Source organism: Conger conger, chromosome 19, assembly GCF_963514075.1.
Source record: "Conger conger chromosome 19, fConCon1.1, whole genome shotgun sequence".
NCBI lineage: Eukaryota > Metazoa > Chordata > Actinopteri > Anguilliformes > Congridae > Conger > Conger conger.
Genome location: NC_083778.1, coordinates 6,541,500 through 6,550,488, shown reverse-complemented (window position 1 = coordinate 6,550,488; position 8,989 = coordinate 6,541,500). Strand labels below are relative to the sequence as shown.

The 8,989-nt window shown below is 51.0% G+C and overlaps 2 protein-coding genes across 2 annotated transcripts in view; one reads left to right on the top strand and one right to left on the bottom strand.

The window, feature by feature from the left end:
• The window catches only part of slc41a2b (solute carrier family 41 member 2b), a 12,105-nt gene extending 6,623 nt beyond the window's left edge, over positions 1 to 5,482 (bottom strand). The window contains exons 1-4 of the mRNA XM_061229536.1: positions 5,274 to 5,482; positions 3,717 to 4,398; positions 2,870 to 2,977; positions 466 to 537 (exon numbers count right to left, since the gene is read on the bottom strand). Of these exons, the coding sequence (XP_061085520.1) occupies positions 466 to 537; positions 2,870 to 2,977; positions 3,717 to 4,247 (711 nt within the window). The 5' untranslated portion in view covers positions 4,248 to 4,398; positions 5,274 to 5,482. The remainder of the gene's footprint in view (positions 1 to 465; positions 538 to 2,869; positions 2,978 to 3,716; positions 4,399 to 5,273) is intronic.
• An 849-nt stretch (positions 5,483 to 6,331) lies between these two features.
• On the top strand, positions 6,332 to 7,963 carry nopchap1 (NOP protein chaperone 1). Its single transcript, XM_061229015.1, has 4 exons — positions 6,332 to 6,469; positions 6,764 to 6,847; positions 7,174 to 7,307; positions 7,743 to 7,963. Exons 1-4 carry the CDS (start codon positions 6,358 to 6,360, stop codon positions 7,911 to 7,913), a joined length of 501 nt encoding a protein of 166 aa, XP_061084999.1. The 5' UTR covers positions 6,332 to 6,357; the 3' UTR covers positions 7,914 to 7,963.
• The last annotated feature ends 1,026 nt before the right edge of the window (positions 7,964 to 8,989 follow it).

Below are 8,989 nucleotides of genomic sequence, written 5' to 3'. Positions count from 1 at the left end.
ACTACCCACAAATGCCTGGGGTTAACCCCAAATAGACACCCATCACTACCCACAAACCCCTGGGGTTACCTGCAGAGAGAGACCCATCACTACCCATCACTAACTGGGGTTACCCAGTTCTTTGGCTTTTCCCATGCTGATGGATAGCAGGAATTTTGCATGTTTGTTACTTCATTTTTATACTCAAGTGTCTAATATCACAGCCCATAGTCCAATACCCCAAGCCCTGCTCATTACAGCCCACATTCCAAAACAAACTGGCTTAGCAGACCCTAATAACATGGTATGCGCTGGACACTGCTCAAACAGGGTTAAATAAGGAGGGGAACATGGTTTTACCAGCTCAAACAGGGTTAAATAAGGAGGGGAACATGGTTTTACCAGCTCAAACAGGGTTACATAAGGAGGGGAATGTGGTTTTACCAGCTCAACCAGGGTTAAATAAGGAGGGGAACATGGTTTTACCTGCTTGAGGGCCAGGTTCCCAATGATCAAGTTCCACTTCTCAATGGGAGAGTCCATCTTGCCCACATTGACCTGAGACACAGGGAGCATTACATTACTTTATAGTTATTTATCTGAGGCTTTTATCCAAAGTGACTTACAGTTGATTGGGCTATAAGCAGTCCCCCCTGGAGCAATGCAGGGTTAAGGGTCTTGCTCAAGGGCCCCCCAACAGCAGCATGGATCTTATTTTGGCCACACTGGGGCTTTAACCACCGACCTTCCAGGTCCCAGTCATGCACCTTAGCCACTGGGGTACAGGCAGCCCCAAGACAGGAGAAGGAAAGTTGGGCGCCAACAATCATTTTAACATTGCGTATCTATGGCAGCAAGGAGAGCAGCCATTTTGACATTCAAGATAGCCTCCAAGCACTGAATACCCCCTTCTGTTCTACGTTATCTAGATACCTGCACAGACCGACATAAGACACAGACATTACAGACAAAAGGAAACAGGGATGTTCAGATATCAGGCTTTGAGGGTCAGTTGGCGTCTTCAGGGCAGTAGAAAACCTCCCTAAGCCCTGACCACGCTACCGAAATTTGAGCTTTGCCGCAGTGGCACTGGCATTGGTACTGGGCGGCCTGTAGCGTAGTGGTTAAGGCGCATGACTGGGACCTGCAAGATCAGTGGTTTGATCCCCGGTGTAGCCACAATAAGATCCGCACAGCCGTTGGGCCCTTGAGCAAGGCCCTTAACCCTGCATTGCTTCAGGGGAGAACTGTCTCCTGCTTAGCCTTATCAACTGTACGTCGCTCTGGACAAGAGCGTCTGCCAAATGCCATTAATGTAATGTAATGTACTGTACTGGTGGGGTAGGACCAGTAGTCCTCGGGACTGTGGGTCCTTAACAGGTTGAGCTGCTCAGCTGTCTCTGACATGTGCGTGTGAGGGGAGGGGAGGGGAGGGGAGGGGAAGGGAGGGGGGTCAGTGACCGTGGGAACAGAGGGGGAATTCCCAACATCACCATGGCACTGGAGAGGGAGGGAGAGAGGGAGAGTGCAAACTGAACGAGCAAGTTGGGGCCCTGGCAGAATGATGGGGGGTGAGACAGGGAGAGAGAGGGAAGGAGGGAGAGAGAGAGGGAGAAAGAGAGTAGGAGACGGGGACAAAGAAAGAAAAAGAGGGAGAAAGAGAGAGGGGGGAGGGAGGGGAGAGAGGGAGAAAGAGTAGAGAGATAGAGAAAGAAAGAGAGGGAGAGAGAGGTAGACGGAGAGCAGAAGGCAGAGTGTACTGTACAGCGGTGTGGTGGTATTGCTGATTCAGGGCTGTTGTTTTCACAGTTTTCTTAGATGTTTCACAGTTGTCAGAGAACACACGATGCCACAGTGCTGAAGAAAACAGGCCCCCCCCCCGCCCCTCCTCCTCCTCCTCCTGTTAAAGGGACACATTCAGCAGCCGGTCGTCAGCAAACGACGTCTCCCTCCAACAAAGAGTTTTTCTGAAACGGATCTGTCGCGCGGGGGAACGCGAGAGGGAGGGGAATCATGCGGAGAGGAGCTGCCCGGCCTGCAGATTCCTGCCACGCCTTCCCGTCTCACCGGCTCACGCATCGGGGCGAGAGAGCCGGCAGCCGTGGGCGGCCTGCACGGCGCCTGCCAACATCGCACAGCGCTGGGAAAAAACGGTCCAAACGAAAACAAGACCACGTGAAACTGCCCCGATATCGAGTCAACGTTTCAGGGTTGACCCTCCTGGAGTTCTGAATCGAAATACTACGTTTCATATTTCCCTGAGGACTCCCAGGATCTGTGAGGACTTGCCTAATGTTTTGTCATGGAGGATCTGTTGTAACCAAAGATGGAGGAGATTCACTGAGGGTTGTCTTACGACAGAGGTGAGCCAGCACAGAGCTGACTCATTCTGGGGGGAAATCAAGTCCCCCGAGTACTACATTACCCATCAGCCCACTGTGGTTTGCAATCACATCTGTGCCTTCATTACCCTGTTCCACAATGCTGATGTCAGAAGGTGCGTGTGTGTGTGTGTGTGTGTGTTACCCTGCCATTTCACCAGGTCTTGCTAACTGTTGAGTCTCATAGACACACAGACTCCAGCGGTTACATAACCTCCCCATGGAGGCCGAAGAACACCTCACCCTGCTTCCCTCACTCCTGGCAGGAGGGGAGGGGCTGAAATCGGGGGAGTGGCACATGTGAGTGTGGCCTGCTGTGGAGAGGGTGCGCAGTTTAAAAAAAAAAAGAAAAAAGAAAAAGTGGGACAGCACTTGTATATGACCCTATGGCTGTGTCTAAACAAGTGTGAGTGTGCCCGTGTCTTTGAGAGGGAGTGTGTGTGAGTGTGTGTTTTGTGTGTGCGAGTGTGCGTGTGTGTGCGTGTGCGCCCGGGTGTGTGTGTTCTTACCGCAGTTGACAGTCGGGAAGCCAGGGTCATCTCCAAGTTCCCCTTCAGACCCAGAAGAGCCGGCACCAGGATGAAGATCTCTGTGATGTTCTTAAAGGCCTCCCAGTGCTGGATGAGCCCGCACACACACACACACACACACACACACACACAGAGGACAGGGCATGAGGGCCACAGGACAGCCATACCAAGGTGAACATCTCAGCTGAGGTTTAGGAAAACTCATGTGAGACGAATGCCAGATGCAAACTAACTAGAGGCGAGTTCAGAGATAAGCATCTGCGATTTGGAACCTGACAGTGAAAGCTCAAGCTCATTTACCCCCGAGCGCACAATATGCTGTCAGAGGTAGAACAGCAGTCGGCCACAATGGTGAAGTAACAAAAACCTTGTGCCTTCTGGGCTCTTGGGTGTTGGGGACAGTGAAAGTACTCGCTCATCCCACACGCCAATCATCCTGACCGAGCCACTGCTGATTGGCCTGGGGGTCCTGTTGGAGGATGGGCACCTGCCCACGATTCCCATGATTCTCCTGAGCAACCACAGGCTCTTTACAATAGCTTATTTTTCACCTCCTTTTCCAGCTCCTCCCTCCACCCGTTGGGGGAGGCAAGAAAAGGAAGCCAGAAAAGTAGGTGACCACGGGGGACTGGAGATGACCTGAACTGGGGCAAATGGAATGTCCTCGCTCCTTCAAACGTTGGTTTGAAAGCCACGTCAGTTAAAGACGTGGCTTATGCGTGGCAGATAGGGAGAGGCGGATCCACAGTTCGATCGTTTAGGCGTCATGCGTTTCTGAAAAAATACTTCCGCAAAAAGCCCCCCCCCCCCCACCCCCGTTCCTCACCTGCACCACGTCCAGCACCATGCCGGCCGACACAGTGCCAAAGCCGGCCAATAGGAAGGGCAGCAGGATCTGCAGCGCCATCGCCAGGGGCGACTCCTTGGGCATACGGCGGTCAGCCGAGCCCTGCTCCTCGTCGCCCTCCCCCGCCCCCTCCTCGTCCTCCTCGTCCTCCCCAGAGAGCCGCTCCTCTGCCAGGAGGGCTTCTGTCTCCGCGTAGCGACAGTCGCCGCCGTCGGACAGGCTGACGACGCCCCGGGTCGCAGGGCCGCGGTCCGGGTGCCGCCGGCTCTCCAGGTGGGCCGCTTCCGAGCGGAACCCGTTCTGGTGCCCGTCGGGCTTCCCGCCCAGGTCAGCCGCGGCCGGCCGCTCGTCCTGAAGCTTGGTGTACCCCGAGGGCACCATGGTCTGCAGGAGGGACGTGACGCGGCCCGACTGCATGGGCTTCAGCGACAGGCCCCTGCTGCTCATGTGCGCCACCAGGCTAGTGCCCAGAGAGTTCACGATGGCGCCCCCTATGGAGTGGACGCTCATGTTGCGCGGGGTGGCGACGCGCTCTCATCTCCCGATGCGCGCCGGAGCCCAGGGAGAGGGGGAGGCGGGCATGGCGAGGTCCGGGGACACAATCTCAGGCCCGTGTCGCTGCTCACGTGTTCCTGTACCAGCCTGCCTGAACAGCAGGAACCTGAAAGAGGAACACGGATAGTTTGCACACTGACCGCCCTGTGAGCGTATGCAAACACGCACGCACGTACACACTGCAGCATTGAGCTTCCTGCTATTCACAATACCAAACATTCAGTGACAGTATTTCATTTCGGTATTTGCACTGATGTCAAACCACTGTAACAAGAGGAGGAGTTCCGTGTGTTTGGGGGGGGGGGGGGGGGGGGGGCTGCTCAGTAAAACCACACAGCAGAGGAAAAATCGAAGTCTACGACACTTACAGCCTCCATCGAACTTTACTTAGATACAGAAGTAAAGGTGCGAAATACGGGGAATACCGTACAAATGACGGAGTACATGTAGTACTGAGACCAATTTATTGAGCAATCTAACGTCACTGGGATCCTGTCGAAATTACATGATAAAAACAAGCTCCTGGTCAGCGAACTACCTCGTCAGATGCGTTAGTGTTGTATAACCGCTCACTAGCTTGCGTTCATACAGATCACTGATATAACGGTTTCGGTGCTGCGAGTCAGAAAAACATGTCTGGCACATTAGAGTTCGAACACCAGGCGGAAAAGAGCCGAATTTCAACATTCTCTGCGACAAACTGCATTGGTAGCTCCTTTTTTCTTCAGTCTCTGGGTAGCTCGCGCCGCGTTAGCAAATTACATCTTTAATGGCGAGCTGGCTGGCCAGCGATCCGCAATAATCAAGCTAGCTTTATAATCTAGGTGAGAGTCACATCTGCAATAAATCCACTGGAGGATAATGCGTATATTCTCCAACAATACTCCTCATGAAATTAATAACTGTCTCGCGTTACGATTAGCTAGAATACTAGAATCCTCCAACGAATAACAAGTAGAGAACTTGAGAAAAAAATCTTACCTAGATGAAGCTTGAGCACCAATCAATCTTCGTTTCGACTGTGGAAAATACTTTGAGATTTACTTATCGATTGCGATTTCCCCAATTGGATGCTTTCTTGTGTGATGCCGGACTTCTCCGTTCTTGACAGTATGTCGCGACAGACTAGAGGACTGCCACACGAATACACAATGCCAGTCCCTCGTCTTTTGCGCGTGCGCACAGAACAGTACCGAAGACTTATGAGGGCCGCAGGCAGAACGGGGAAAAAAGAAAAAAAAGAAAAGAAAAGGGGGTGGGACAAAAATGTATGGCCGACTCTCCTCTCCCGGTGGGATTTTTGAAGTTTGGAAGCAACCAGAACCAAGTTGCTTACTGTTCATTTACCGGCATTTATTAATTAAATAATTAATTACAATCTGTTTCTGATCAGTGCAGAAAGAGTGTGAAGGAGCTCCCACGTTTGGAGCTGGTTTCACAGAAACAGATTGACTTCAGTCAGTCCCAGAATAAATTGAGTTTCGTATGAATTTTGTTTCAATGAATGTAGTCTAGGACAAGGCCTGATCTCTTTCTGCCCCATAATGTACTCCTTATCTTTGGCCCACGATTGGTAAAAAGTATACAAAACCAGTTACACGTAGCCATTCAAGGTTATTTGGACTGCTTTGTGGCCTATGAGGGCATTTGGAACATGACGACACTTGGTCGATCAAACAAATCATATCTCAGCACTGAGGTCATGTCGCATGTAATACCAATGATAAATAACTCATTTTAAACCGTGAACATTTACGTGATTTGTTATACACATGTACATTCTTCTTAAAGATTCTGAAGAAAAATACCAGCACTATGTGCGTTCGCGACTGAAGTGCGTGGCCTATTTTTTCAACTGAGGTCTGTATATAGCCCAGTGCCATAAATTTGAAATCGTAAATGTGGAGCCGGGACAACATTTGGAAACATCTTTCCTGAAACCCCCATGCATTTTTCTCTTTGAAATCGCTAAAATGAGATTTATTGTGCAAACTACGTCCAGACTACAACCACAGAATTTCGCGTCGAGCGGTCATTATTGGTTGCTCTCTAAACTTTGACCCGGATGTTGCTATTGCAGCTGCTCGTGCCGAAAACCTGCAACGCGAGCAGCATGGAGCGCGAGCAAAATCAGAAGACCACTTCACAGGAATTACTTTCTTGTGGTAACGGGGAAGGTACGGTATTTATTTAACAGTTAATGGGCTATTTCCGTTCCCCTTATTGTTCGACAAGCCCGATGTTTCTCGTCTGTTTATGTCTTTCCAAAATTGCGAAAATTCAGACCGCAGTACCTTGCTAAGGTTAGCATAGCCAGGCAAACTCTTTAGATAACTAACGTGAACGAATATGTCGGAAAACCAACAAACGCACTGCTTGTTTTGCATTTCTGTATGTCAATATTGTAGCTAACTAACTGGTTATATCTGCGTCACTTTGCTTATCTTTTTTGTTGTTGTTGGTAACATTAGGTATCCACGGGAAGCTTCTCCTGAAGTCCAAAGCTTCAAAGACCGGTGGCTCTGTTCAGACCACGAAAGTACCTCGAAGCAGCGGTGAGTCACTCTGAGCTTCTCTGAAATGTATATCACAGGGCATTATATCTACCGGTGACCACCTCGGTGCGAAAATGAATTAGAATGTTTTTACATTTTAAAGCCTTTTCTCATGTTATTCAAACAGGAGTGTTCATAGCGCGTCGACACAGAGAAGATCCGAGTTTCACGAAACGGACAATTTTAAAAACATGCCAAATGAGTCTGTTATTGTCCTGTTGAATAACATTCAAGTTGTGTGGCGAATTTTTGGGTTACCAATGTGTTTGAACGTACAGAGTGCGTGGCCTCTGGGATTGACGTGCCTGTGTGTTTGCGCGCGGCAGTGCTGGACCGACTGCAGACCTTCCTGCCGCAGATGGCGCGGGCCAACCAGCAGCTGACAGAGGAGCTGGAGTCCTCCCCCGCCGGTCGCTTCGACATCGAGTGCGTCGGCGAGGCAGAGAAAGTCATTGAAATGGTGAGCCAGGTTATTACTGCGCCCTGCGTGTGTTTGACCAATCGACGTTGGCTCAGGCAGTCGTCTGGCAGTCGAGGGTTGCCGGTTCGATCCCGCTATGGGTCGGTCGAAGTGTAACCTAACCCCCAATTGCTCCCGACGAGCTGGTTGGTGCCTTCCATGGCAGACAATCGCTGTTGGTGTGTGAGCATCAATTGTACAGCGCTTTGGATAAAGGCGCGATATAAATCTCAACCATTTACCATCATACCTTTAGTAGAGTTACTGTATTAGCACAGTACTCTTGTTGGCCAAGTCATGGTGCTAGCGCACTGATAGTGTCACCACAGTCATATGGCATTGGCATGGTGTGAACGTAGACATTGTGTGAGTACAGTCATAGAGCTACCATTTTACCAAACTTGAAGGGTTGTCCTTGTGTCCGGCTTGTGATAGGACGTGGCCCTGGTGGAGCTGCGGGACTCCGACACGGACGCGGAGACGTCGAGCGACAGCAGCTCCGACTCGGACCCCGACGAGGAAGGCAACGTCGCGGAGGCCGCCCTCAAACTTCCAGGGGACGGGAGGAAGAGGAAGCCCAATATCGAGGTTCTGGAAGATTCTTAGCCTGCAAGCGTAGGGCTCATGTCCACACATCACAGTTCACTTTGAGTGCAGCAGGGGTGGGGGTGCAGCAGGGGTGGGGCGTGACCCTTGGGTTGGCGAAGAGGGGGCTGTGCTGCTTGGTGTGAGCTTCTCCCGTACGCACGCACTCTGCCTCGAGAGAACTGAGGAGGCTCGTCTGGCGGCTGATGTTTGCGTCCAAGGATCTCAATCCCTGTCCAACTCCCCAAACTAGCCCGCACTCGCATACTGGGCGAGTCTTGTTAGCCAAACGCACGACACTGCTGCCATCTGTTGCACTGTCTTCCATTACCTCAGAAAGCCTGCGTTGTGGAAGGCTGCGGCCTGACCCGGCGCACTAAAGTCAAGCTTTTGGCGGGCGTCAGTGTGAGCTTGTAGAAAATAAATGTTGCTTATGTTTGTTTATGTTGTAGCTGCAGAGAAGGCTCACCGAGTCAGTCCCGTCCGCGAGTTACTCGTGTTCCGTTCTCAAGCCGCCTGCTCGTTGCCATAGCAACCAGGGGCGTCTTTCGGTTCCCGAGGACTTCCCGGGTTACCATGGCAGCTGTTCTGGCTCGTTAAGAGGAAAGTTTTGAGGATTCCGCCATTTTTTTTTTCTCCTTTTTTCTTTTTTATCCTGGTTGGTACGTGAACTCACCCTGCTAGTCTGAAAATGGTGACGCAGGACAGGAAATCTTCAAAAGGTCAATCGGAAAGCAAAATGAAGTGTTCTGGACTGAAATAAAAACGTAATATTTTTGACCGAATGTAGCTATATGGTCCGCCGAGTTTAAGGGTCGACAGGATCCTCCCTCCCTCTCTGCTCCTCCCTTTAAAGGGCCAAGCCCCTCCCACACCCTGCTTTTTGCCGCAACTCAGCAACCGCTTTAAACGCTTCTAGTTTTACGAAGGAATTCAGACTAAATCCTGTGGCTCTCCTGGTCCTGTTCAGGCTCACCCTGCAGCACGTGTTGCAGTTCGGTTTCTATCCACCCTACTGTAAGTCACAGGTTTACGAATGTGTTTTATTTCATACTGCAGTGTCACCGTAAATCGGACAAGATCACGATAGAGTGAAA